We start from the raw sequence: 26461 nt of genomic DNA on the forward strand, positions 1-26461 counted from the left end.
AGCTCATCGCTTGGAACAAAGACGGCGAATCTCTCACCCAGCCCATCAGAATCCACTCCAAACAGATATGGTCGCTTGATTTTTCTCCAGACAGCACGTTGCTGGCGAGCGGCTCAGTGGACACCACAGCGGAGCTCTGGAACACACAAACATGGCAAGTGCAAGGAGATCCAATCAACTGTGGGCCTGGTGCTGAAATCCGCTGTATTCGGTATTCACCGTCTGGTGAATATCTTGCCATCGCAACCACGATAAATATCCAGATATGGAATCCAGGCAAGAGGGAATGCATCAAAAAGTTCCAGGGTCACTCTGCGCTCAATAGAGCATATAATATGTCGCTCGCGTGGACGCCCGATGGCAAACAGCTTGTCTCAGCTGGTGATGAATGTGATCCCACCATACGGATTTGGGATTCATCGACCTGGATGCAGGTCGGTGAACGCTGGAAGGGTCATACTGACTTTGTCTTCATGATTGCCTTGAACCCTGCTGGCACCCTCCTCGCGTCTGCATCTGGAGACCAACAGGTTCGCCTTTGGCGACTTTCAGATCGACGAACCATCGCCATATTCAAGCACCCCAATCAGGTGTTTTGTGTCAACTTCTCCGCGGATGGCAAACACGTTCTCAGCGGAGGTAGGGATGATATGATCTCAAAGTGGGCAGTACCTTTACTGGGCGATATTCCCGAGGACCAAGTATCAAATGTAAGATTCTGTTCATTCTCCTTCCGTTCTTCATTTCATTTTCTCAAAGGATGCATTACAGGAAGACACTTTGAAGGACCATGCGGCAAATCATGTGAGTTCCTGTTCATTTATAGTCAGTTTGTCTTTTTGCATATTGATCCTCAATCTTAAGGTCAAGGCTCAACAGTCTGATTGCGAGGCTTGTTTCTAGCCTTCATTCTTACTACGCGATCTGACCATGTGTAATGCAGATCCTAGTCATCAACACGACAGCCCGCGATGCATGCATATCCGGGGACTTGCCTACTGCTGACAGGCTGCTCACCCAAGATATCAACGCCGATAGCAACAACTACAACTCTTACGCGAATCGCTCGTTTGTTATGGCAAGAAAAGCCGACTGGGACCGCGCACTTGATGATGCGCTAAAAGTGAGATAGTCTTCTTATCGTGACCTCTTTAAAATAGGCTAAATTATATGGTGATATAGAGCATCAGTATTCAGCCATCCTTAATGGGCTGCATCTCCAAGGGCATCGCCCACTGTGGAAAACGACAGTTCCAAGATGCGATGAAAGCATTTGATCTTGCGTTCATGTACGTAGACGCAGACTTAAACAAAACTCGTCTTCTACTCTTAATTAAAGTACGTCAATATTGTTTTATGTACTCGCTTCTTACACGACAGCTGTCAGGCCATCGCCCTTTTCAATGCAGATCAACATGATGAGGCAATTCTGCGTGTCCAAGAGCTAGCTACCACTCGTCCCAATGCGAATTTTCTTGCCTGTGGTATTGTGGAAGTGAGCGCTCCTGACACAGTCAACTCCAGATTCATGTGTCGGTACTGATTTTGTGAGCCTCCTGCTTCAGGCTTATCTACACGTCCAAGTGGGAATGAATGCATTAAACGACGCACGTCACAACGAAGCAACTGGTCACTTCACTGCTGCTGTCAACAATATCGGTATCCCGTCTATTTCTGACATCCATTCTAAGTATGATGTCTTCGCGGTGGTAGGTTGATTACAATGCAACTGGTCATTTTTTCATGCCCAGCTGCTTTTTCTAGTTATTCGGATGGGACCTCAAGTCCTTGTGGCGAACTGTACACCAGAATTGGTGCCATGCGTTCCTTCGAGCAGGTAGACTTCCAGAAGCCATCAAAGCATACCGATACATGATGGATAGGGCTGATGAGGCTACGAAAGCTTGCTGCCTTGATTGGTCCACTGGCAAGTCTTTGTGATATCAACCGGGTATCATTCTCAACCCCGCTTTACTTAGTTTTCAAACAAGATTGCAGCGTTCTCTATACTGCTGCCGGTGTGACTGACCTCGCTGCAAGCGGAGATGATGCCCTCGTTGCGGGTCATTACGACAGGGCTATCGAGCTTTACTCTGCGGCAATCGACCTCGATTTTGCAACCGATACCGTCTTTGCGAACCGCAGCAAGGCAAGGTCGGGAAAAATGCTATGGGACGTGGCACTCCTTGACGCGGAAAAGGTGTGATGACATTTACCATTTCGTAATCGGCGCTCATTTTGGTGATATGCAGGTCATCGAACTCAACCCCTCATCTTACTTTGGATATCAGTTGAAGCATGCAGTACTTCATGACGCACACCGATACGACGAAGCTATCGATACGTTCAAAACCACGGTCTCCAAGTTTGAAAATGCTCACGACACAGAAACGACAAGTACGCCCCAAATAGCACGTTCTTCAAACATTGTTAACTCTTTGTCCAGACTTCCGCCAACAGTATGTCAGTCCATCCGAAGCAGAAGGTGCTATTCAGGAAACTATCAAGGATCAACTCGACGACGCTCCGCATCGTCTGCTCAACACCTTCACTGGTCGCTTGTGCAATCGCGAGGTACAGATCAAGACCTTCAGAATGAGCACAGAGTACAAAGAACTTTTGTCATCCACAATGAAGCATGCAGACCTTCAAATGGAGCGCATCCAAGACACGGTAGCAATGTACTTCCGTTATGTCATGCTATCACATAGGTGGGAAGGAACGGAGCCGTCGTTGCATGACATCCAGGGAAAAGTGGTATACGAGTTGGATCCAGTTGGTGGCATCGCAAAGTTGCAGTCATTCTGTGAAACTACTCGTGGCAAAGGGTATCGCTGGGCATGGATTGATACGTGTTGCATCGACCAGACTAACAACGTCGAGCTCCAACAATCGGTCAATTCCATGTTTATCTGGTATCGTCACTCAGCACTTACCATCATCTACCTGTCGGATGTTCCGCCTTCGTCACAACCTGGCGCACTCGCCAGTAGTGCTTGGAACACACGAGGATGGACAGTTCAAGAATTTCTGGCCCCAAGATTTGTCCTATTTTATCAGAAGGATTGGTCCCTTTATCTCGACGATCGCTCTCCCAATCACAAAGATTCCCTTTCAATCATGCAGGAGATGGGAGATGCGACAGGCATAGATGCACAAGCCCTCGTCGCATTCAGTCCAGGGATGAGAGACGCCCGGGAGAAACTCCAATGGGTGTCAGCGCGTGTCACCACGTGGCAGGAAGATATTGCATACTCATTGTTTGGTATCTTCGGTGTCAACCTGCCTGTCATTTATGGGGAGAAGAAGCAAAGGGCGCTTGGAAGGCTCTTGCAGGAGATCGTAGCCCAGTCAGGTGACATCAGTGCCCTGGACTGGGTGGGGCAATCATCCGAATTCAATAGCTGTTTGCCGGCCGATATTACCTCGTATAAAGCTCCACCATACACCCTGCCATCTCTGTCCGAACATGATATTCAACTGTCGATTTCCTCGCTCCGACATGCTATCGCTGTGGATTTGGCATTGGAAATTTACGCCCTGCTTGACAAGCTGAACGCGCCTCGTTTCGCGAACTGCAGACTGCATCTGCCTTGCATCACATTTCGTGTCACAGCAGTCAAACAGAGTCGCGCTGAAGACCAGGAGACATATGAAATCAAGGCCGAAGGGCTTCATGACCTGCTGATCACCACGAAGGACAAGCTGAATCAGCCCTCATCAACACGACGCACTATGCAGTCATTCTTGCTTGTTCGTCCGTGGAATCGTTATCTCCTCGAGCTTCCTGATCTCGCAGAGCCGTCTGGCTTGGCAGAGCTGTCAGACGTTGCTGACGATACGCAGAGCGAAGAAGTTTATTGGTCTGCACCCGGGTCCCCATTACAGAATTCGCCCGGGGGGTTCCCTGAAGTACAGGAGTCGGTTGATTCGGAACTGAGCGGCCGAGCTTTGCGATTGATTGTTCATCTTGAACAGCCTTTTGGCGCATTTTTGCTAGCGCATCAGCGTGGCGGAGAATACAAGAGAGTCGCGTCGGATCATAATATTATTGCACAAGTCAAAGACCTTTCTTCTATTTTTATTCCGGACATGGTCAAAACGCTAGAGATATTGTAGCATGCATTTGGGGTGCTATTTATATCAATAATCCAAGAATGTGAATCTGTACATATGAGACGAGTAATACGATGTCCTCGAAGCTTAAGGTGATTTACGAGCAATGAAACAACCAGCTGTTGGCTGTTGCACGTTTGGTAATCGTACGTCCGTTTCTTGCATCGGCACATGCCACCAGCGTCTTATCATCTTGTTATCACCCTGAACCATGTGCTACGTACTATACAGTTTCACCTTCGACGCTCAGCCACAGATTCGCCATGTTCGTATATCAGTAGCACCGTTCGCTCGTCTCACCTCAGCGTTGTCCTAACATCACGTCTCGTTCTAACTCCGATCACCTACCCTGTGGCTAACGGTTTCGTCTACCATCATGGCCTCTGCGTGCTCTTTTCACGGCGTAGTCAGAGTTCGCTGCTTTTATCCTGAAGACACCTCACCTACTGGATCCCACAACTTGCCTCCAGCGAGCGCTCCTATCTTCTCACAATATATTTGTAGCCAAATTCAATGATATTACGCTAGACGCCCTGCCTGGAGATTTCGGTGAGCACAAGGAAGAACTAATCACCGGAAAGACTGATGACAGAATGAAACAGAATCATACTTCACTTCCGACTATCTCAAAGAAGCAGACCAAGCACCTCCAGACGCACCAGAACAAACGCCCGAAGATGAATCGATTGCGAATAATAGTGCATCACTGCTATTCGTTGTAGATTAATCGCGGTCGAGGTCCCTCAGACCGGAGAGACTCATTGCCCGCCTCGCATCACCTTCTCTTTCAAACCTGCGCGGTGCAACTGGACCGTCAATCGCAAACAGTTTCCTCTCAGACCTGCATATGCGACTACGTTCAACGGATGTCGAAGGCTCACATTGCAGAAAGCCGTACTGACAACTATACACTGCGCTTTCGAGAGTGCGATGTCGCCGAGACATTCGGGCACTGTTTCCAATAGAGAATGAGGAGTAAAAGACGACGATGAACCAGCATACAAGCATCTATTACTGTAATTGACGATAGGAAACGTCCGAAGGTGATCGGAACGCTTGTATTCAATATTCAGCTGTTGCCTGAGCGCTGAAGCTAAGCGCCAAATTAATGTTCCAACGTTCCAACGTACACTTAGATCCTACCATGTACCCTGTACCCGTGGAAGAGATTGGATGACCTCCCATTATTGTGGTGGGGATATCATGGCGATTCGAGTTCCTACTAGAGGCGAGTCGTTACTTTCCAATCGAATAAATTCCTTTTTGCTCATTCACCAATCAGTCGTGGTTCGATGGCTGCGTTGCACGCACCATGATCACTTCAAGTTGGCTTTCAAGGCTGTCAAATTGTCAGTATTGCGGAGCATACTCAGTTTCAGCGCGTCTTGGCCCACCCCATTAACCGCCGGACACATGGTGGTAGATGACAAGACCCCGTCTCAGCCTGTAGTGCATAAATGAAGCTCGAGTAGGGGTGGGCGTCCGACGAAGTGGAATCTCCCACGAGCAAATATTCGTCAGTATGAATTTCGTTGATGGCAGGATAGTTTCACCATTATTCGAGATATTGACAGCCTCCAAAGTCTATCACCATTCTGCCCGTTACAAGTAGTGTATGGCCATGGTACTTACTCCGCTTGTCACGGGCAGAATGGATCACGATCGCGATGCATTTAGACAGTTCGCAAAGAAGGTTTGCTGGTCCTCAAAAATCTTTTTAATGTACGAGCTTAATTACGTCGAGACATTCCGCCCGCAGCACGATCAAGACAAGACACAATTTTTCATTCCGTTCCGTAGTCTCTGCAAAAGGAGTAAGCATTTTTATGGTGGCAAACCTTAACTCAGAACTTATAAATCCTTTAGATATATTATATCCCCTTCCCGTTCAGAGTGTATTAGATACAATGCCCAGTTCTTTAACATCGTGCTAGATAAGGACGATATGGATGTACTTGATGCACTCGATTAAGGGGAGGGAAATTTGACAACGTTAGTGGCCACCGTGACTGGAAGGATGGCCCTGTCGAACACGAAAAAATCCCATTGTCAATGCAAAACTGTGCTGATTTTTCCATGGGTCGAGACTTTTATGAATCATTCCGATTTCACCGGTTCACCGACTGACAGGTGCACCCACTCACACCGTCGGCTGAAAACTTCCAGCACTAAACCCTTGTGAGCATGTTGGCTGACCGAGGAACAAGACCGAGCCGATGTGCTTGCCATTTGTGTATGCCAATTGGGGATGATAATAACGTAGTCTAGCCGGATGGTGCGTGAACTGGACCACAAAGTTACGTGAATAATTGAGCCATATCTTGAGCAACATCGCACGAGGCAAAGCACAATCAATTCAAAGTGGTGTCGGGGAGTTAGGGCGTAAACGCCGACACGACGCGGTAGCGAGTGAGTAGCCATGTCACATGAAATGGACTACGAGTGTTTTCAACTGTCCAGTCAATGCCAGGTCGATCGAGTTTTTATTCAGGGTGAGTCTCAGTACACAGCAGATTGACACGCCCCTATCCTTCCAAAGGAAAGACCTTTTTTAAAAACAACCTCAGATCGTCCATCTGAGATTCAGCCAACAGTGTCGCCACGCCATACGACATGAAGCTCACACCCGGCTCTCCCACCTTCGTATACTGTCCATATCTCACTTCGAGTCTATCTCCTATGAAATTGGCTGACTCCCAGCTCAGATCCCAGGTCACAGATTCATTCTGTACCCCATGACCCCAGAACACGGGTATCGTAGATGCGTGCACGGACAACCGCTGAAAACACATCTAAGACACAGCTAAAACCACACTTGAAAGTTTCCTCTCACCTTTTTGTATTTGTCTCGCATGGGGAGCCAACCGCCTAGACATATGACTCCTCCCAACTTCCAACCATCTTGCGTGTCAGAACCACCCCTCCACTGACTGCCACCCAAACCTGCGATCAGGGATATTGCTCCCCCTTGGCCAAATCCCCCAAGCACGATACGTCCTTGTGAAATTCCTGAATCGATCTCAGACTGGATAAAGGCATCTAAATGCTTGACGCTTTGCATGATTCCCTCATCATACTCCTGAATGTCATCGTGTTCCGACAAATATGTCAAAGGCTCGTCTAAGACGTCAAGCCAGCCCCTAGTCGAACTTCGCCTTCTTGTGTCTCCTTTCCATGCGGTAATGGTGCGCTCGGGCGCATTCGGAAACACCCACTTGATGTGTGGAAGCTGGGATGCGATCGTGCGCATCTCCTTGTTGTTTGAAAACTCCAGGCCACTATCTCCTAGTCCCTATGAGCAAGTCAAACATGAATATGTCCCTCTCGCGATCACCACAGCACGTACATGAGCAAATATGACCGTGGCGGTGTGCTTCGTCTTTGGGGTTATGGTCGCAAAAGTTAGTGGTAAAGACATTATCTCGCAAGACAGAGCAATTCTGGAGGAGCAAAGAGCGCCACGTGTAGGAAACTTAAGCCCCACTCTGCACCCAGATTCTCACTCATTCTCACTGTCAGGATGTGGCGGGCTGTGATCCATGCAACATCAAAGAAGAAGCGTGGGATTATATATAGGTGGTGATTCGCACACGAATATCGGCAGCAATTCAGAAGAGAGCATATACAATCTCAAAATTGTCTAATGTACCGATATACCGAGCACACGAATGGAACCAGTCCTAGACATGTACAATTGATTGGCTCTACAGGTTCTAAGTTTGCTACATATTGTCAGTATGTATTTAGTCGAGGAGGGTCACTTAACCATACCTGCTGTGGTACGACACTTCCCAAGAATGTCACCAAGTCATCCATCTCTTTCTTGCATGAAGCGTGGCCCATACGTTCATAAGACCGAAAGTTAATCCCAGGAGCGCCAAGTTGGTCATGGGCACCGTGCTTCACGATACCAAGTTGATCTTGAAGTAATTCAACTGAAATCTCCCCCACTTTATGGTATATCACCGTATCTGCTGTTCCGTGTCCCCATAATACTGGCATAGATTTGGCATGCGGGGAAATGCGCTGTATGAACGTTCAGTATCATCATACTTAGTACACGGGAGAAGAATTTATGATGGTGCATTACTACTGACCGAGTTGAACTTGTCTCTGACTGGCATCCAACCGCTCAGCACGACTACACCAGCCAGCTTGCTTTCATCCCCGGAACTCTTCGTTCTCCATTCTTTACCACCCAAACCCGCCACCAAAGCCAGAGCTCCTCCTTGACTGAATCCACCCACTACGATGCGACTTTCTGGTATTCCAGCCTTAACTTCTGCTTGAACCAAGTCATCTATGATCTTAACACTATTCTTCATGCTCTCGTCATCATCAACTACTTTGCTCAAGTACAGCTCCGCTGGAAGCGGTAGATTAGACATATCAAACCATGAAGGCATCTCACTGCCAAAATTCGCCGTGACAGCTTGCTCGGGCGCATCTGGAAAGATCCATTTGACGTGAGGAAGACGAGCGGGGATTGTCAGTTCACCGGGCTTTCTGTAGTCGTAATCACCGCTTATCGCTGCGCGCCAACTTGCTCCCTCGTCGCCGAGACCCTACAAGGTGAAACTAAATCAGCATATGCTTCTAGCACGATCAAGAGTTGGCATTATGAACACACATGAGCAAAGATGACGGTTGCGGTGTGCGCTGCGGTCGGCTGGATGATGGCTGACGGCATCTGATAGGTACTATGTCTGTGTGGATAGGTAGAGAAAGTGCGCGCTGCCAACGATATGATAGATTGCAATGCACGTGAACTAGGCATGGCTAATAGCATCATTGGTGAATATACCGGCTGCAATTTCCGGCCTCGTTCCTCGGCTAACCGACATTCCCGTGCACCAATGATAACTCATGTAGTCACAGTAGTAGACGGCGATCCTGGTCTCCCGTAGGCAGACCAATAGACACAAGGCAGTCGAACGTTCCTTCTACCGAGACAAAATGGTCACCGTGAAACACAAGTGACGCTATCAACAGGGTTATAACGTTAATGTAATCATGGGACATCAAGCAAGGTGAGCGTTAACCCCGGTGACAGCGCCTGGTTGTTTAAGCGAAGTTGAACATAGTATATGATAATAATATCTTCAAGTGGAGTTCGCTTCGAATAATATTGATTGCAGGGTTCAAGTCATGTCCTACTCTCCCCTAGCGGTCTACAGCCTGAAGGAAGACAGTTGTTACCCCTATTCATGGTCATGCCCACCGCACACGGTCTAAACTTACCTGAAGTACGTAGTATGCGCAACGCAAACGCGAATTTAGCACAATATGCCTGGAAAATTTTAATCACACGATAGTCACACTTACAGGATTCGGAAGGATGGGCAGGAAAAAAAATTTAACCAAGGACTTTCGCTAGAAGCAAGCGGTTCGTCCGTTCATGATGGAAAATGCATCCCAATCTGTTGGCTCCGCGGTAACTGTGCTGGATGTCACTTGCACTGCGCGTCTGATAGGAGTGCAGGTAGAGACATTATTAATATGCCATGGATAGCACTGGTTGGGGTCGAGAACCGGAAACCCCGCCATCCTGGTTATCTTCTTCCCCGTCCCCGTTCTCGTTCGAAGCCACCAGCTCTGCTTCGTCGGCATCCTCCTGGTCCTCCTGATCTTCATCTTCTCCAACATGCTCTCCTTCAGGGGATGCATCTAGATCGGTCGGTTTGTTTTGGAACTTTCTCTTTGGAATAATGCTCCAAAACGCCTGCTCCCAGTCTCGTGTTTCAACCCACTTCAGTAAGATTTCGAATACCTATAGGTAAACCGGACAGCCTTTGCTATCAGAAAAACAAACGACGTAACGAATAGATGTCACCTGGTTGACCGTGAGCACTTTCCTCGTCGTTAACGATGCTATATATCGGCCTATAGGAAGGCGTGCGTGTCGAATGGATGCCGTTTTAGCTTTGTCAAGGCAGAGATTCTGATATATTTTGTTAGATCAGGGTGGAGGAATTACGGGAGATCTGGGGAGCAGATCGGGGAAGGCGAACATGGGGTCGCTGAAGAATAATAACGGCTCCATTTTCTGGTTTTTGCGAAGGAATACTGAACAGGGTATGAGGTTTTTCAAAGCACATACCTTGTATCGGTTGTGATCGCAAATACCTCCGATAACGTATATTTCGCCCTCCTTAAGTTCTGTCAGCTCTTCCTCGGAGTCAGCGGTCAGGTAAACCACACTCGCGCGATGTGCATCCATGTCTTCATCTCCGCCGCAAGAATCAGATTTGGACGTCCATATTCGATCGTAACCTTCCTCCCACCATTTTGTATTCGTCCATCGCTTGTATCCAGCATCGTTTATGGCATCTAGCCGCGCCTTTGTCCGCCCATTGAGGGATGTAAATAATAGTGATGTAAACGGGGTAGATGATCGTCGATTCGCGCTGTATGTATATGCCAGTTGGGAAGTCAAAGAGGTCACTTCCTGCAGGTATGCTCATGTCAGTTTTAGGTAATACCGATAGTATTCGTACGCACCTTGTCCGTCATCATATCATCGAAACCCAGGTCTATCACCACTTGCGCAGCAAATGAAGTCTGATCAAATCCGCCCATCTTACGACGCTTCCGTGGCTCCGCATCGCCTGCTTCTGCACGCTCTCGTCGCTTGCGTTTTTTCGCCTCCTTCTCGCGCGCACGACGTTCAGCCTTTTGCTCTTGTAAGCGAGCTGCTTTTGCGGCTCTCTTCTGGGCTTTTTTTGAAAGGGGTTGTGAGGTAATAGAAATTTCTTCGGCCTGGGCAATCACTGGTTGCTCCATGATGTTCACTATCCGAGCTTCGGTGACCGTCTAGGGATCTCGGTGGTATTGGCACCAATGGTTAAGGTTGAATTGCCACCGCGGCCGGGGACCGCCGGCACTTACGGGATCAGTAGATAAGAGATCGATCGTACTGAGCGTAGAATTGGCGTAGAAGACGGGTCAAATATAACGATCAAAGTAGCTATTTGGAGGCTTGTACATACTTAGGGAGCCATTCTTCTCCTCCGGTGCTAAAATTCTTTAGACGTGCCATTTCTGACTCACTTGACCCATCTCTCACCTCCTCAATACACGAGGGAGACACCCAGCGATGTCCTTGCCCTTCCTAGTGGTGCAGCCAACCAAAACACATACCGCAACTGTAATTTGTGTACATGTAGGTGCTCTCTCTCACCCCGCATGACCTTCATCCATTTGCAACGGCGTTGGACGCCCAGTACCTTACTTCTTCTGTGACTCGCCTGTTTTGTCGTTCGTGCTGATCACATGCACTAGGGCATCGGTGATGATGGCAGAGGATTGATTCCCCTCACAAACGAGCTCGCGTCTGCCCTCCCACACGTCAAGTGGGTTCTCCCCCACGCACCTCAGCGACCCATAACAGTGTATAATAAAGAATGGCTTCGTGCCTGGTTCGATATACCATCTTTTTCCTTCACCGAGACCGAGGATGCACCGGGGATGTTGGACTCGCTACGTAAGCTAGACGCGCTTGTCAAGGCCGAGGTCGACGCTGGCATTCCACAAGAGCGTATTGTCCTCAGTGGCTTTTCGCAAGGTGGTGCAATGGTACTCCTTTCTGGTCTCGGAGGGCGCGCGGTACGCGAGGGAGGTGGGGGCTGGAAACTTGCAGGAGTCGTAGTGATGAGTGGATGGCTACCATTACGAGACCGTTTCAAGTCACTTATCTCCCCGCACGCGCTAACAATGCCGGTTTTTTGGGGTCATGGGACAGACGATCCACTTGTGAGATATAGCTTCGGGCGAAAGTCGGCGGAGATCTTGAAGGACCAGGTCGGTTTAGCACTGAGGTGGGGCGATAAAGGAGAAGCGGAACGCGCGGCCTTTGGCAGCGCTGGTGTGAGTTTTTTGGGGTATGATGGTGTACTACACGCAGTATGTTCTAAGGAGCGTGCTGACCTGAAGGAGTTTTTAAAAAGAGTAATCCCTGACAATCATACTGGATGATGAGATAGGGGTTATTAGACTGAGATGGTGCTACCATTTATTTTTCTTGTTCTTCATAGGTCGCATACCACGTTACAGTTGGGATTGTAGGATTTTAGTAATTCTTAGGAAGTGAAAGACAAATTCGATAGTCGGGATCTGATGTTGAGTTTATGAAATAGGTTAGCAATAGTTCGAAGCTAGAATGAGATTCTAGTCTACAACGATAGCGCGAGAAACTAGAGCACATCTTTGAGATTGGTCTGGGCTGATCCACGTTCGAGGGGCTTGGGTTGATTCGGCGAAGGTTTCCAGCCAATCTGAAATAGGATGAGGTAAAAACTTATCAAAAGGGTTTAGATATACCATGTAGATAATCTGGAATGTCGCTGGAACGGAACCGTCTTCATTTCCATGCAGCTCTATTGAAAAGAATTAGATTTTGTAGGTTACACATTGTGCTGTCACACCTTTATAAATAGCTGAGGCAGCAGCCAACGTATCCCTGTGCAAGAAGTGTCGCCTACAAAGTCACAATAGGAAACAAAGATACATCCATCGAGTTGGCTCACCGTCCAACAACAGCGTTGCTCTCACCCATGTCGCGCAGATCTTCGAGAAGCTCCCACATGCTTGGGTACCCAACCCGTACTTCATCGATATCTACAGTGAGTAGAGTGAATCCTGCACGAGAGAGAAGATTTGAGATGTCTTTAGTGTCTATACAAAAGCAAAGTAGAGCTCATGAAACAGTAATAGTGCGAGAGTGCATAAATGAGTTACCTGTCATGGGCGAAATATGTGGCGAGATGCCGCCCTCGCGGTCTACTTCCGCAAGCTGAAGGGCAGTCCTGTGAAAAGAATGTCTTTCAATGACATAGACGACCGTCCCAATCTCTTACCGGAGCTCAAACAAGGTATCCCCGCCAAACATGGCGCCTAAAAAGAGCCCATCAGGTTTCAGGGCTTCCTTTATTTGTACAAGCACGCCTGGTAGGTCGTTCACCCAGTGGAGGCTGAGACAAGATACAATGGCCTCTTGAGAGTTGCGAGGAAGAACATCAAGAAGATTCTCTTCATCTGCATGTACACGCTCTACTTCAACTGTGGATCGCTCGTATTATTGTCAGGGCGTTACCCCAGTGAAATAATATGACGTGCCTTCGAATTCTTCGTCCCGATCTCGGTTAAGGGTGGTCTCTGTACGACAGTCAGCTAAAAACGTTAAGAGTCAGAAAGAAAGAGCAAACTGCTAGAATCTATCATGAGTACTTTGCGCGTTTTTTCAGGCTCGAGGAGCTTGGAAAAGTGACCAGGCCCTGAACCAAGGTCCACGATGGTGTTGAATTTGCGTTTAATATCCTACACATGAATCATTCAGTTAAGTTGAAAAAAACAAAACAAGTCAACCGACAAGTAGTCTCTCCATCATTCGGTCTGCAACTTCGTCCCGGACGTAGTCCACAGTCCTGCTCCCAACACCTGCATCTCTGCTCACTGCCCGATCTCTCTGCTTCCTCTTAGCAGCCCGGTCGAATACTTTATATACCCCACTAGTTGCTGGAGGAAATGATGAGGGTGATTCGGAGGCAAATGCACGCGTCCAAGGACGAGTTGCATGACGAGCAACCACTTGGAGGTGGGACATCACTTGGCCTCGGAAGCGTCCGAATTGCGCTGGGTCGCGTCTACGCGTGACATGTAACTAACAGTCACAAGACAATCACGCGTTGTCTCCTACTTTAACTCTTTCATCGTCTTAGTTTGCTTTTACAGACTCGGGGCTCCCGCTCTGCAATTTTTCATTTGACTCGCTCGATAATTGGATATCGCGACAATGAACAATGGTGGTCAATCCAACTCAAGTGACTATCGTGCGATGGCTCCGTTTGTCAATGTCAACCCCTTCAATAGCCAAGAGTACGCGTCACGCAAGGCCAAGATCGAGGAGGCTAAGCGAAAGCTCGTCGAAATGGAACTACAAAATGAACTAGAGGAGATTGCAAGACAAGGGCGGGAGGCTGAGTGAGTGCTTTGTTGTTGAACAGCGTTGTAGCTAATGCGCCAAAAGGCAGAGACTGGCAGAGATGAAAGCGTCCATGGCAGCGGAAGTGCCGTGAGTAAAGAGATTTCGCAACATTCTGTAGTGATTAATATATGTGATCACTTCACTAGTGTCCCAGCAGGGCTTCCATCAGCAAGTGGCTCTAGCCACTATCCTAATGCAGTTTATCACTTTGCGGAAGAAGTGCCTTTGACAGCCAGAATCGAAGGAGAAATACGCGACACATCTCCAAATGTATTGCTCGTATTTGCTGTATCTTCTTTAGTCTCATTTTGTTCAGTCATCTAGGCCGCAAATGCCATATAACTACCAACATAACTACCCGAGCACCAATCAGTCACAGCAAGCAGGATTTCAGGCGCATGTTTCAACCCAGCCACCGTCGCAGAGGCCATCCTTTGCGCAAACACAGTCACAGGGAGCGACAAGGTCCCAAAGTTCGCATGCACCATATCCTCGTGGCCCCGCATTTACTGTTCGCGGCTATCAACATTCACAGCAAGCCTCGTCTACGCCTCATCAACAGCATCGATTTAAACTTAGTATGTAGAATTTTGTCCGTTAATTTTGCATGTTTATACTTACTGCTTCTGTGTTCTACAACAGATGAGGAATACTGGGCAAAGCAGAGCCAAAAGTATGCGGCAGAGCTGGCTGGTGCAAGTGCGCAAACTTCACAAGCAGGCGTCAAACCTCGAGCAAGCACGTTTACTGGAACGGGGATACCCCAGTATGCCCCTCAAGTTCAACATCAAGTGGCATCCCCAGCTGCACCGGCCGTTGCGACTATCGTCTCATCGACTGGGCGTCCATCTTTGTCATCCGCTGAGCAACCGTCCACCAATCGTCAATCATCGGGCAGCCTTGCTCAGTCCGCCATCACGAAACCAGAGTTCATTCGGCAGTTCCAGTTGGCTTGCAATGTAAGTTGTGACGTTGGTAAATTATGTACCTTCCTTTACATACTTTCTGACAGCACGGCCCGCAAGCTATTCAAGACTTTCTGAGCTCATGCCCTGTGGCCGTGGAATGGTGGGCCGAAGCTGCGCGCAGCCTCAATCCACAAAATTTCAAAGACGAGGGAGTTTTCAAGATGCTTAATGACATGAGAAATCTTAAGTGGACCCCCTTACCTCGAGCCAATTATTCTGCCTCTGCCGGTACCAACGTCCATGTTCCTACAGGGATTTCGGCAACATCTGGAGCCACAATTCAGCCTTTGCCTTTGCCCTTGCCTGCGAATCCCCTGCCCGCTCAACAAACGCCAGCAGGTCCCGGTACCAAGGAAGCTTTCGTGCGATACTTTCATGAACGATTTCAGGTGCATAATTTCGTACCTCGCTGACTAACCGAGTTTGACGATTTTTTCATCCTCAGGGAACAGACATGGACGTGACTGTCAAATTCCTTATGCAAAATCTGCATTCTGTGCCGGAGGAGTGGCGGAAGGCGCTCTTCGACAGTCTAGCTCCAGAGTTTAAAAAGGAGCTTGGTCAGGCATTGACTCGTGCAAAGGCTTTAGCAGCTAGCAAAACTTTACCTGTGACCAGTGCCGCGACGCCGAATACCTCCTCCGACCGTGTGCCAACTGTCGCACAGCAAAGTCGAACCACTACTGCCAGCAACGCTGTTACACCTGCAACTGCGCACACTACATCTGAGTCATCAAAGTCGATTCCCGTACCCCCCAGACCGTCTGTGACTAAAAATACACAGGCCAAGTCCACGAGTGTACAACCCCCAAGGGCATTGACTTCAAATCCCACTGCTGCAACTACCGTCGCTGCATTGGCTACCAAGGCAACCCCCGCACCTCAAGCACAGGTATCTGCATCGACCACGCAGACGGCGCTTTCAGCGTCCTCAATACAGCAAGCTACATCTCTGACCGGGACTAGTATATATGGACAAGCGGCGGGCGGTGCTTATAAACCACTCAATGTACCCCCTCCAATGAGTATACCAAGTGCCGATGGCAAGGTCGCTCAATACGCATATGATCCATATTTGAAGAAATATGTGCGGGCAGATATCCCAACAGAGGACGCAGTGCCATCAGGATCGAACACGGGTATATACTCCCACGACTCTGTGTCCAAAACATATGATAGGCAGCAGCCACCAGCTCTCGTGCCTCAGGCCATACCGGCGCCCACGCAAGCTCCAGCTACTGTATTGATTCCGCCTGCTACTCCGCCGCGACAGAAAGAGAGTGGGGCTACCCCAGTGGTGCGCACACCGCAACAGGCCGACAGGTCACGGCTTGCAAAAGATATCCTAAGGTCACTAGGAATAAACCCGCCACCCGTGACGGCGGAAGAGGAAGAAGATGCTCACGAGGAAGCTGGCGTATCACCGGAAAATCTACCAGTAGCCGCAGAGCATCAGCAGGAGACGCCACCATCTGATGACTTATCAGTAGCTGAAGCCCCACAGGAGACTAGCGTCTTACAATCTCCGAATGTTTTGATGGAACAAGAACAGCCTGAAATACAAACACCGCAAAGTCCTATCAAGGAAGTCACTGCTGATGACATAATCGTGGATGATGAACCAAGTACTACTACCCCCGAAAAGGACACTGCCTCCCCCGAATTCCCACTACCTGCTGCTACACCATGTCCAGCGTCCACATCTTTGGATCAGGAGGAGTTAGCGCGTGGAGTTGATGGAATGTCGATAACCACTGATGTACATCGTTCCAAGCCCAGTCGAGAAGATGGGCCTATCGATAGTCCCATATCATTCCCAGATCTGGATGAGTTTCTACCGCCTGTGCTTGAACCTGTGGGCATCTCATCTCCTGCCCCCAGCTTTAAGGCACAATCGCGCGAGCAGAGTGAAGACAACAGGAGTGGGGCTCTTCCGCTTTTCCTGCCGTCACTATCGGTATCACCTGCACCCTCGGGCCACTCTGGTGTCCAACTTCCACCGGAAACAGACGATGAGGTTTTAATAGTAGAATCCATGTTACGCGGTGGTTCGCTTTCTAAGAGCCGTGTAGATTCGTTGGATGAGGATCATGCACAGACCTCACTACGAAGTGTGAAGAGGAAGAAAGGTCAACGGGTCTATGTGTTAGTACCACAGCCTCCTCCTGAGCTTAGGAGGGCTATCAAGAAACGAAAGCTGGAGGATCAAGGCATAGTCTCTGGCTCAGAGGAAGAGGAAGAGTGTACGAGTTTGTTCCAGTTCGGGTGATTTTTGTGGCTTATGTTCGTTGCAGCCAAATACAATGATTTCGAGCAAGCCCTCATAGCGGACTGCAGAGTTCGAATGGTTGAGAGACCCTGCCAGTGGAACGGATGTGATGCTCTGATGAACAACGGCGAGAATCTCTATTTGCATCTCAAGTTGCACGTGCAAGAGGCTGGCTCTCAGGTAAGTGGATACTCGATGGCAAGATCAAGGTAACTCACCAACCATCTCAAGGAGTCCTTTACATGCCGCTGGCAGTCATGTCCTCGGAGACTCAAGTCGGCAGCAGCTTTGGAGAAACACCTACAGAAACATTCGTACTTCCCTCTGCCATGTCCTCTTGCAAGTACGTGTGACCTAACAGTCTCGTTTACTATATTCGATTGACGTACTTCAGGTTGTTCAGATGTTTTCGATAAACCAGTTGAAGCGATGGGACATGAAGTGCGCCACCAGCAACAGGAATCAATCAAGAAGTTGGAGATGAAACAGCCCCCAAAACCTTTCGCGCCAAAAATACCTCCCATGCTAGATCCTCCACCCAATAGTCTACCATCCTATCGTGTAGAACCGAGATACATTCGCCAAGCTCATATCCCACCTCAACGCCACGCTGTGATCGGTCCCTGGGTAAGTTTTATAATAGACGCTAGGTATGCCTGCGCTATAATTGACATGATCATCAAGGTTCTTCAACATATATTTGGCCCTGTCGAACAAAGCCTGAGAAAGCAGAACGCACCTATGCGACTCCGATACCCGCGCCCCGACGCTCGGCCGGAGAACCTGGATAATTTGAGGGCAAGACCGGACGAATATGACTTCCTGGCATCACTGTCGACATCACCAACACGAACGATTCGATATGAGGATCTTGATTCTGGAGATGTCTCGATGGCACTACTTGAGGGGCTCACGCTCTGGGATACAGATTTAAATTCAAATAGTCGTCAAGAAAAATCGAATCTCGAAGAGGAGGGCTCGGATCTGACAAAAGACATGGTGATCGAGGTGCCAGAGGGAGGTACATCCAATTCTGTACCCGTGGAAGGATCTGGCAATTTACCCATGGGCGAGGTCTCAACCACGACGGACGGAATGGATGGTAGTCACTCTACGGAGGGCGCCGTGGGGGATGAAGAGGCTGTGATGATGATGTTATGGGATTGATGTCGTTGTTAGTGCACACGCACGGTCCTTGAATGAAGAGGGCCTCCACAATATTATTGTGACTTGGACGGATGTCATTGTGGACAGTGCTGTCATATGTAACTAGGATGAGGAATTGAAAAAATAATTTTGTGGAAGTCGGCCACAAGTTGAAGCTTACTTTGGCAAAACTTCCCTATTGATGAGAAGCGTGATCGCAATCTGAAACCGGGTTCTAGGCCCGTCACCACTTTGGCCGCGTTATTCTCCTACGCTTTCCCGCCTGTACATTATGATCGAGCCCAGTGCTACTCAAGGTGAGCTCAACACGACGCTCTTCTCCAAATACATGGTCGTTGACCAGTTCACAACAGTTCCAACTTTTATTTCGTCTCGTTCTGCCGATGTCATCCTGTCCGATATTCGTCCTACTAAATTAACTCCCGACGCTCTCAACTCCATCAATGCCCTACTGGACGAGTTACTCTATAGCATACTTAATGCAGCTCGGTCGTTCAACCCTTCCCGACTCAGGACTGCAATGCACAAAGTTCTACCAACCACCCTGGGCAAAGAAGCTATACTTGAGGCTGAGATGGAACTTAGAGCGTACTATCAGCGTACCATTACCGCTGTAGGTTCGGGCTCGTCGAGCGAGGATGGTGTTTTCAATTTGCAGTGGGCAGCCGAGGTGCGTTTTATTGCATTGCGTTGCGTTCACTCGAACCTCAACACCACTGTGTACAGCTTTTAAGGCTTAAATGCGAAGCATATTCAACCTTAAGCGATACAGACGAGAATTCAGATGCCGAAAATCGCCTGAAGGAACGTATGCTTGCAGACGGTGTCCCTCCTCCCAAACAAGAAGTCCTTTCACCAGCCTCACTCTATCTAACCGCCATCATTGAGTAAGTACCTCTGCTGTTATTCAGAGTTCTCGGCCTGATAACCTATCTCGTTAGGTCCATATGCGAGTGAGTCTTAAGTTCTTTCGAAAGTGATGTTCCTGGTCCTGAGCTCATCCACATGATAGACACATTCTGTCAAATGTGGGACGTGTTGCATCACGAGATAGTAGCCGAGCAACAGCTAACTCTCAGGATTTATTCATTGCACTTTGCGAAGACAGTACGATATATGGTTTTTTCAAGAACATGAAAGGTTAGCTTATTTTTATCCGAATATTGTTCGGCACATTGATGACGTGTTTCATCGCTTCTAGTCTACGGGCAAATTGAGACACTGTCAAAATTACCGAAACTAAGACGGAGTAAATCCTTTACCCGGGAAAAGTTGTCGGGTGCGACGTCCCCGGCGTCCTCTCGCGAGGGAGATGCATCACGAAAGGACAGCTCACGCCATCGCATGTCGTCTGAGTCATCTAATATTGGACCCGCCATGATTTTGGGCTCTAATCCTCACTCTGCGAGATCATCTATCGACAAGGCACGCGCGATTAAAATATTTAGTGGCAACAGCAATAGAGGATCAAATGACCACCCAAATGGAACTGACTCTGTAATTGGTCATAGGAAGACAGATTCGTTAGTGAGCGCGAATGCGAAGCAATCCATTCAGAGTGGGGACATGTCTCCCATTTCGCCGACATTTTCCGTGCGACTTCCATTGCTTCTCCATTATGAATGCGTTGACTCATAATGCGTTCTAGGAGGATCGATCACAAGAATTTGATGACATGATGCGATCAGGGTCGACCATGAAAGTATCGCTCACCCCGGATAGGCTACGGACGATGGAGGTATATAAGGTTCCTTATCACGAAATTTTACGGATTAGTGATGATTATTTGCTAGGCTCTTAACAAAGAGAAGGCACGCTTTAATGGTAGAAAAACCTCCCTCCAATCATCCCACAAGGACTCTATCTCGTCCGAAGCATTATTAGCATCCACTGCACCTGACCAGCCCAAGCGAACAACAAGACCATCCTTGCGGCACGTTGATTCTATTCACGAAGACGACGAAATACAGCCCATAGTTAAACCCCCTCCAACGTCACGCCCTCGACAGCTCAGTGCCGCTACTACTTCAGGATTTAGTCCACCCTCTTCCACCCGCGCTCGCTCTGCCTCTTCCGCTGATCCAATGGTACTAAAGTCTACCACATTTCCACTACCAAGGCAGCCGCATCCGAGCCTTGGTTCGTCCCTGAAGCTACCGAACTTGACACCAAGCAAGGTACAGCAGAAGCGAACAAAGCCCGTCTCTCATGGATTGGACGTCGACCAGTCACGACCTCCTCGTACTCACACCGTCGCGAGAAACCGAGAGTCACTTGATCTTGATGATATCATGGGTGCTTCGGAAAACGAGGATGAGGCAGAGAAGCTGAAGAGTACGCCCTGCTATAATTCGCAGAGAGGCATATCAGCAAGCGCTAGAGAGCTTATTGACTTTCTCGCCGAGGGCCCACCAGAACCTCCCGCAACTTCCTCAACTAATGTCAACTCAGGGTCTCTCTTGACTCCAAAAAAAACTGGCCGCCTGCAGCGCATGATCTCTAAGATCACGCTCAACGGCAACGAGAAGGTTCGTTCCGATAATGAATCTGGCAAAAGCTCTCCCCGGAGGGCAGACGGTCCTATCCCTCTCCTACCCAACAAGTCCCTGACGAATCTCAGCTCCCTCGCGAACAGACCCGTTCCACCTCGATATCCTACCGACTTGCCCTCTGCTACATCATCAGACTCCCGTAGCTCTGTTGATAATGCACTCTTAGATCATCGGGTTCGGAAACAGTCTTTTTCACGCAAACCGGTGCCCCCACTTGATCCCAAAACAACCTCACCAGACTCTCTTGTCTCTACATTGGCTCCCAGCATGGTTGTGGTGGATGTTGGCTCCCCTGTACCTCCTATGCCCACCAGTTTAGTCCCAACCACCTCCAAACAGCATAATCCTGTCAGCAAACGTGGTTTTGACGATAGCTCATCGGCCGTAGTGCTCGTGGAAGCCCCTGCTCGTTCGAGCTCAGAGTCAAAGGCACCTACGGTGCAAGCACCAGAACGTTCCTCTTCCAGAGTTGTACTCTCACACCTTGCCAAACGTCCAACACAGTTGCCCACTGCTGCATCTTCACCTTCCATCCCGCCTTCTGTCATTGATCATGCTCATGACATGCGGCGAACACTCTCGCATGCAACGAGCGCAACCGAATGTCGTCTGCTCATAGATATCTTCTTGGCTCGGGCTGGTCTGGTGGCTGACTCGTCAGAGCTTCAAGTTCTAGTCTCCGCCCCGCTAACGCCCGAATCTGCTGCAAAGGAGTCTCGGATGGAGCACGCCATTGTTGAGCTATTGCTGGGTGGCGATGAAGAGTCGTCAGACACAACAGTCCAGTCTGAACCATAATCCACGCAAGCCTCATACCTGTTTCATGATTCAAAGTCACTATGGATACACCTAATGATACCCAACTCTCCTTCACTCGATCTTCCATGTAGATCTAACAACTACTCATTTCTATTGACTCTCGTTCTCGTTATTAGTGTCAGCGAGCTGACAGTCGGCCTTTTGTTCCCTTGGTATCCATAGCCTAATGTTATTAACGATGGTCTATGTATGGTTTTTGAGCCACGAAAACGACAAGAAGAATATTGATCTGAACACTGAATGGGCAACAAGTGTTTTCATCGTACTTCCAATGAAACGGCAATGCCCATGGCGGCCAGCTCGGCACAAAGATAGCGGAACACGTAGGGGACCGCCACAACATCGAGATCGCCACCTTTTGATGAACTGCGCAGCACGTTCGATGACGGTATAGCCACCATCACGCCTGGCAACGGACTTCGATCGGGATTTTGTCCCGTAGTCAGAGCCTGGCGAGCTCGTTCGTCATCTTCCTCGGCAACCGCGCGGCACACTCTACAGTATTCTCCACCTGGACCAGTTGCTTTTATCGTGCCAGTAGATGACTCGCCCAAGCTTATATCATCGTAACCAAGGGATATGAGACTGCCACAGGTCCGACAGACCCATGTAGTGGAGTAATCTGAACAATTCATTAACCGGTCCTGGAGAAGGAACGACGTCCCATGAGCGATCAGAGCGTCGCGTTCCATCTCCCCAAATCGGATGCCACCAGCACGTTTGCGGCCCTGTTCAGGTGATTAGCAGACATGCAGGACCATATATGACGACTTCCCTACCTTGACTGGCTGACGTGTCACGGGGTCAACCGGGCCAGTGGTTCTGACCTGGAATTTGTCTAAAACCATATGCCGCAAACGTTGGTAGTAAACAACGCCGATGTAGATATCCGCGGCGAACTCTTGCCCAGTGATGCCCGAGTACATGGGCTCGTTACCGTAGTAATTATAGCCAGCTGCTAATAGCTGTTCGCCAAAGTAGTCAATCGCTCTGTCTTCTTCAGAAAACCTGGATGCAATCAGATGGCGTTGTCAACAGGAGCAGTGGTGATTTACTGAAAAGGAGTCGCATCTTGTGCTAGTCCATGCATAGCACCAGCCTTGCCAGCCATGCTCTCCACTAACATGCCGATGGTCATACGACTTGGGAACGCATGTGGATTGATGATGACATCAGGTTGCATTCCGCTCTCCGAGAAGGGCATGTCAACAGTGGGCCATTTTTGTGAACATACACCCTTCTGACCATGACGAGACGAAAATTTATCTCCAATGACGGGAGAACGAGTTATGCGGAAAGTAATATGCAATTTTTGCAGCTCCGTGTCCCCGGTATCACCACCTTGAATTCCGTCAGCAGCTACCCGGATGAGGGCGAAGACCATACCTAACATGCGGATTTCATGCACGATTCCTTGCTCATCGCCCTTGTACTTGACGAACCTCGTGCGCCCAGTAGTCTCATCGATGTAAGCGGCTATAGGATCCCCAGAATCCAATTTGGTCCCAATGAACGGCAGGCCATCTTTATCCAAAAATTGACAACAAGTATGCTGTCCATTGCCTTCAGCTGTTCGAACATCGTGACCAAGACCAAAATGCAATGTAGGGGATGCTGATGATTTAGTAGCACCTCGCATTTCCTTTAGATCGATTATCTGAGATTTATAAACCGTTCCGTAGCCGAAGCCACGTTCATGAGCGGATTTGTTCAGGATCATGGCGTCCTCCATGTCGTAACCGGTATAAGAAATGACAGCAACGATGGCATTGGTACCGTTTGGGAACGAGTCCATGGCGTAAACATTGTGTAGATGTGGTCGAACGACGGGAGTTTGGCCAGTCTGTAACCGGTAGAGCTTATTGTCCGTTCTGTGTTGTAGGGCGGTAGATGGGGTACCCATCGTTTGTTTACCCATCTTGAGACACGAAGTCAAGCTGGGGTGATGGTTCTCGTGTACTGTAACTTACCTGACACTGATAGATATTTCTGGGACTCTACGCAGCAGATTAGTAGCAGCCTACATGGTGCGTTTTTGTGTATTACCTGATTAAAATCCGAGAACGGCGTTAAATTAGCCAAGATGGACAAGAAATTTGTCGGCGCATGTTCCACGTGTGTTGAAACACCTATCTCGACCTCGTCAGGTTTGATTGCAATGTTCATGTAAACCTGTTCAAATGATCCAACTTGGTCGTCTTTCCCGTTGGCAATGAACTTCACAGGGCGCATCATCCTCGCTCGGGTAGAAAACAAGAACAAACCGGGGTACTGTCCACCTTTCGATTCGGGGACGAAACCAATCTCTAGATCGAGGGGAACCTTGTGTCGACCCTCGGTTTTCCATATCCGTAGATTGGTGGCAAGTTGGTGAGCAACCGACTGTCTTGCCCAGCCGATGACGCGGCCATCAAGTTGAACGCAAAGGTTTTTTCGGCCATCTATTGAAGATGAGAAGGCCTGTGTCATGCCGTGAGCTGCCAGGAGTGCAGGGATTTCAGCAACGGAAAGAGGCGCCGTGATAATGCGGCACGTCCTCGAAAGATGATTGAGCAGACCGCATGGGGCACCATCAGGCGTGTGCACTGGACATAGGAAACCTGAATAATTGTTAGTACAGGGCCAGAATGACTGAAGCGCACTACTTTACCCCAAGCTTCTGGTAATAACTTTCGAACGGTTGTTGTCTTGAGCTCGGCGAAGAAGGCACCACGATGAATACATCGAAAATGACTTATATACCTCATCCAATTGAGTTTTTCGGCAACAATAGTAAACCCAGATGCTTGTTGCAAATCAAGACCCGACGGTGAAACCAGATTACCAGTAGCCAAGAAATTTGACATTCTGGAACCGATATCCCAGTTCACCTTATTGATGACCTTCATAATATATCGTTCTAGGATTATCATCAGTTCATCGCAAGGTTGAAGCGAAGCATTTGTGCATACTGTCAAGAAAATCGACTGGTGGTTCTTCTTTCCTGACGTCTGTCGCAATCTGGTTTCTTACTTGGCTCAGCGCTTCCTCAAGGCGCTCCTTGATGATCATGCCATATAAATAACCAGGCAGCAGTACTTCCTGGTGCTGTGGGGAATCTGGGTTATCTGCGCAGCACGAGGAGGATACCACACTATATAACTTTCGCAGCATGAATCTGGTGTGAACGTCAGTTCATATCAAGAAATGGAGAAAGCAGCTACGAACACCAGCATCCGGAATTTGTCGCGAGCCGATTTAAGATGTACCAGGACCATCTTCTGGATTAACCAAGCTCCAAGAGCTTGGTTCGTCCAGTCTTCGGGCATGCCAAGAACGACTCGAAATTTGTCGCCCAAGTACTCAAGACACTGATCACCAGTGTACAAGCTATACATCTTGAAACTACGCAGAAGAAGCTCAACGCGATCTGTTAGAAAAGTGTTTTCGTAATCTTGCATCATGACGCTATCAAAAATCTCCTTGTCGGAAGCACCGATGAGAGCTTTGAGGATAAGCATGATTGGTATCACATATTCTTGTTTTCTCCAGCTAAATCGTAGCATCGCGCTTCCGTTTGAGAGATAGTGGAGAGTATTGGTAACGCTGGATTGATCGGGGCGAACGCAGCGAATTTGTACTGCATATTGTGTGTACGAAGGACCACGATTAGCGAAAGATGGGCGAAGCAGAGAAGTGACATGATTTCGACGGGGAAGAATAAGATAGCGAATTAACCGTTCGTTTCCATTGATGATGAAGTAGCCACCAAATTCTTCTGGCTCTTCATGTCGCCTCACAAGTTCTGCAGAAGGTAGACTACGAATATTGCACCGAACAGACTAGTAATAGCAGTCAGTTTACCGTCTAAACAATGTAATGGGTGCTTACCCGAACCATGATCGGGACTAGACCACAGTCCCGCATTACAAATTGATCGGGATGAATGTTCCCGTTGATGCTCCAGCAGACCTTTGCTTGCATACGTCCCCGATAGGAGGTTAAACGCTCACGAGCCTGTCATGTACATCAGCTTTAGAGCATCCATCTTCAAACCTGTAGAACTTGGGGATTCGATGGAAGCAACTTACCTCTGTAGGAAATATTTTGCGCTCAGTGCTCCATGTATCTCTGTCTGGAACTCTAGGAGGAGCTATAGATACCTCTTCTATCCAAACTATTCCATTGATGAACATTATATGCAAATGGGAGCCTGACGCATCACTCACTGCTCAGTCGATTACCCCAACCATGCTGACCACTCTCTGTCCCAAGCTCGCCGCTGCCATCAAACACAACGCGTTCGCCTATGTCCTTCAGACCCAAAGATAATAGTCCTCGACCATCTCCGTCTCCCTTGGGCAGTCCAGAATCATCGAAGAGCGCGTTGAAGGATTCGATGTGAGGCGTGACAAATTCATTGAGGATCGGATATGTTGAGCCTGTTTTTGGTGGATTTTTGAATGATTCTTCGCGCTGGATGGTGTTAAATGTTGGTTGCCGCTTTGACTTATGTGAGCCGTCTGGCATAATGTCTGACTGAACTAGAATTCCCCCTGGCTTTTCCCCTGCTCTTGCCAAATTTTTGGCTGAATAAGGTTAGTTACTG

At 48.7% G+C, this 26461-nt stretch overlaps 8 protein-coding genes across 8 annotated transcripts; 3 read left to right on the forward strand and 5 right to left on the reverse strand.

The window, feature by feature from the left end:
• Positions 1-6579: 6579 nt before the first annotated feature.
• Positions 6580-7669, reverse strand: F5147DRAFT_675059 (Phospholipase/carboxylesterase/thioesterase). Its single transcript, XM_041435886.1, has 3 exons — positions 7463-7669; positions 6950-7408; positions 6580-6896 (listed from the first exon to the last, which is right to left on the reverse strand). The coding sequence occupies exons 1-3, from the start codon at positions 7532-7534 to the stop codon at positions 6642-6644; spliced, it is 786 nt and encodes a 261-aa protein (XP_041297255.1). The 5' UTR covers positions 7535-7669; the 3' UTR covers positions 6580-6641.
• Positions 7670-7848: 179 nt separating this feature from the next.
• On the reverse strand, positions 7849-8806 carry F5147DRAFT_569031 (Phospholipase/carboxylesterase/thioesterase; the record flags this gene model as incomplete). Its single annotated transcript, XM_041430930.1, has 3 exons — positions 7849-8142; positions 8214-8681; positions 8747-8806. 3 exons carry the CDS (start codon positions 8804-8806, stop codon positions 7849-7851), a joined length of 822 nt encoding a protein of 273 aa, XP_041297256.1.
• A 418-nt stretch (positions 8807-9224) lies between these two features.
• Positions 9225-10934, reverse strand: F5147DRAFT_675069 (guanine-1-methyltransferase-domain-containing protein). Its single transcript, XM_041435887.1, has 5 exons — positions 10618-10934; positions 10217-10564; positions 9950-10057; positions 9358-9886; positions 9225-9294 (listed from the first exon to the last, which is right to left on the reverse strand). The coding sequence occupies exons 1-4, from the start codon at positions 10897-10899 to the stop codon at positions 9611-9613; spliced, it is 1014 nt and encodes a 337-aa protein (XP_041297257.1). The 5' UTR covers positions 10900-10934; the 3' UTR covers positions 9225-9294; positions 9358-9610.
• A 144-nt stretch (positions 10935-11078) lies between these two features.
• On the forward strand, positions 11079-12482 carry F5147DRAFT_383425 (Phospholipase/Carboxylesterase-domain-containing protein). The gene is made up of 2 exons (XM_041429511.1): positions 11079-11278; positions 11398-12482. Exons 1-2 carry the CDS (start codon positions 11213-11215, stop codon positions 12088-12090), a joined length of 759 nt encoding a protein of 252 aa, XP_041297258.1. The 5' UTR covers positions 11079-11212; the 3' UTR covers positions 12091-12482.
• On the reverse strand, positions 12200-13722 carry F5147DRAFT_383362 (S-adenosyl-L-methionine-dependent methyltransferase). The gene is made up of 9 exons (XM_041429510.1): positions 13484-13722; positions 13320-13431; positions 13231-13269; positions 12972-13173; positions 12853-12920; positions 12642-12789; positions 12540-12592; positions 12436-12491; positions 12200-12389 (listed from the first exon to the last, which is right to left on the reverse strand). The coding sequence occupies exons 1-9, from the start codon at positions 13715-13717 to the stop codon at positions 12309-12311; spliced, it is 993 nt and encodes a 330-aa protein (XP_041297259.1). The 5' UTR covers positions 13718-13722; the 3' UTR covers positions 12200-12308.
• Positions 13723-17101: 3379 nt separating this feature from the next.
• F5147DRAFT_568911 (uncharacterized protein) lies at positions 17102-18502 on the forward strand (the record flags this gene model as incomplete). Its single annotated transcript, XM_041430923.1, has 5 exons — positions 17102-17309; positions 17361-17515; positions 17567-17678; positions 17730-17962; positions 18020-18502. The coding sequence occupies 5 exons, from the start codon at positions 17102-17104 to the stop codon at positions 18500-18502; spliced, it is 1191 nt and encodes a 396-aa protein (XP_041297260.1).
• A 224-nt stretch (positions 18503-18726) lies between these two features.
• F5147DRAFT_383487 (uncharacterized protein) lies at positions 18727-21991 on the forward strand. The gene is made up of 8 exons (XM_041429512.1): positions 18727-18798; positions 18856-19172; positions 19229-19389; positions 19444-19455; positions 19515-19642; positions 19704-20095; positions 20151-20240; positions 20296-21991. Exons 1-8 carry the CDS (start codon positions 18774-18776, stop codon positions 21850-21852), a joined length of 2682 nt encoding a protein of 893 aa, XP_041297261.1. The 5' UTR covers positions 18727-18773; the 3' UTR covers positions 21853-21991.
• Positions 21946-26382, reverse strand: F5147DRAFT_817638 (uncharacterized protein; the record flags this gene model as incomplete). Its single annotated transcript, XM_041443599.1, has 11 exons — positions 21946-22601; positions 22653-22881; positions 22929-23791; positions 23844-23870; positions 23920-24473; positions 24524-24772; positions 24825-25030; positions 25081-25694; positions 25744-25869; positions 25944-26029; positions 26082-26382. The coding sequence occupies 11 exons, from the start codon at positions 26380-26382 to the stop codon at positions 22131-22133; spliced, it is 3726 nt and encodes a 1241-aa protein (XP_041297262.1). The 3' UTR covers positions 21946-22130.
• Positions 26383-26461: the final 79 nt, after the last annotated feature.

The sequence above is a fragment of the Suillus discolor genome, assembly GCF_016758755.1.
Source record: "Suillus discolor strain FC423 chromosome Unknown F5147scaffold_7, whole genome shotgun sequence".
NCBI classification, from domain to species: Eukaryota; Fungi; Basidiomycota; class Agaricomycetes; order Boletales; family Suillaceae; genus Suillus; species Suillus discolor.

Excerpts from the sequence above, each read along its gene's own strand:
- F5147DRAFT_675059 (XM_041435886.1), bottom strand. The coding sequence starts at position 7,534 with ATGTCTTTACCACTAACTTTTGCGACCATAACCCCAAAGACGAAGCAC. Across the intron at positions 7,409-7,462 it reads CCACGGTCATATTTGCTCAT|GGACTAGGAGATAGTGGCCT; the intron begins GTACGTGCTGTG and ends ACTTGCTCATAG. Across the intron at positions 6,897-6,949 it reads TGCGAGACAAATACAAAAAG|CGGTTGTCCGTGCACGCATC; the intron begins GTGAGAGGAAAC and ends ATGTGTTTTCAG.
- F5147DRAFT_675069 (XM_041435887.1), bottom strand. The coding sequence starts at position 10,899 with ATGGAGCAACCAGTGATTGCCCAGGCCGAAGAAATTTCTATTACCTCA. Across the intron at positions 10,058-10,216 it reads GCGATCACAACCGATACAAG|AATCTCTGCCTTGACAAAGC; the intron begins GTATGTGCTTTG and ends AAAATATATCAG. Across the intron at positions 9,887-9,949 it reads AAGTGCTCACGGTCAACCAG|GTATTCGAAATCTTACTGAA; the intron begins GTGACATCTATT and ends GTTTACCTATAG.
- F5147DRAFT_383425 (XM_041429511.1), top strand. The coding sequence starts at position 11,213 with ATGTCCTTGCCCTTCCTAGTGGTGCAGCCAACCAAAACACATACCGCA. Across the intron at positions 11,279-11,397 it reads CAACTGTAATTTGTGTACAT|GGCATCGGTGATGATGGCAG; the intron begins GTAGGTGCTCTC and ends CACATGCACTAG.
- F5147DRAFT_383362 (XM_041429510.1), bottom strand. The coding sequence starts at position 13,717 with ATGTCCCACCTCCAAGTGGTTGCTCGTCATGCAACTCGTCCTTGGACG. Across the intron at positions 12,790-12,852 it reads ACATATTTCGCCCATGACAG|ACACTAAAGACATCTCAAAT; the intron begins GTAACTCATTTA and ends GCTTTTGTATAG. Across the intron at positions 12,492-12,539 it reads TGCCTCAGCTATTTATAAAG|AGCTGCATGGAAATGAAGAC; the intron begins GTGTGACAGCAC and ends TCTTTTCAATAG.
- F5147DRAFT_383487 (XM_041429512.1), top strand. The coding sequence starts at position 18,774 with ATGATCGAGCCCAGTGCTACTCAAG. Across the intron at positions 20,096-20,150 it reads CCATTTCGCCGACATTTTCC|GAGGATCGATCACAAGAATT; the intron begins GTGCGACTTCCA and ends AATGCGTTCTAG. Across the intron at positions 20,241-20,295 it reads ATAGGCTACGGACGATGGAG|GCTCTTAACAAAGAGAAGGC; the intron begins GTATATAAGGTT and ends ATTATTTGCTAG.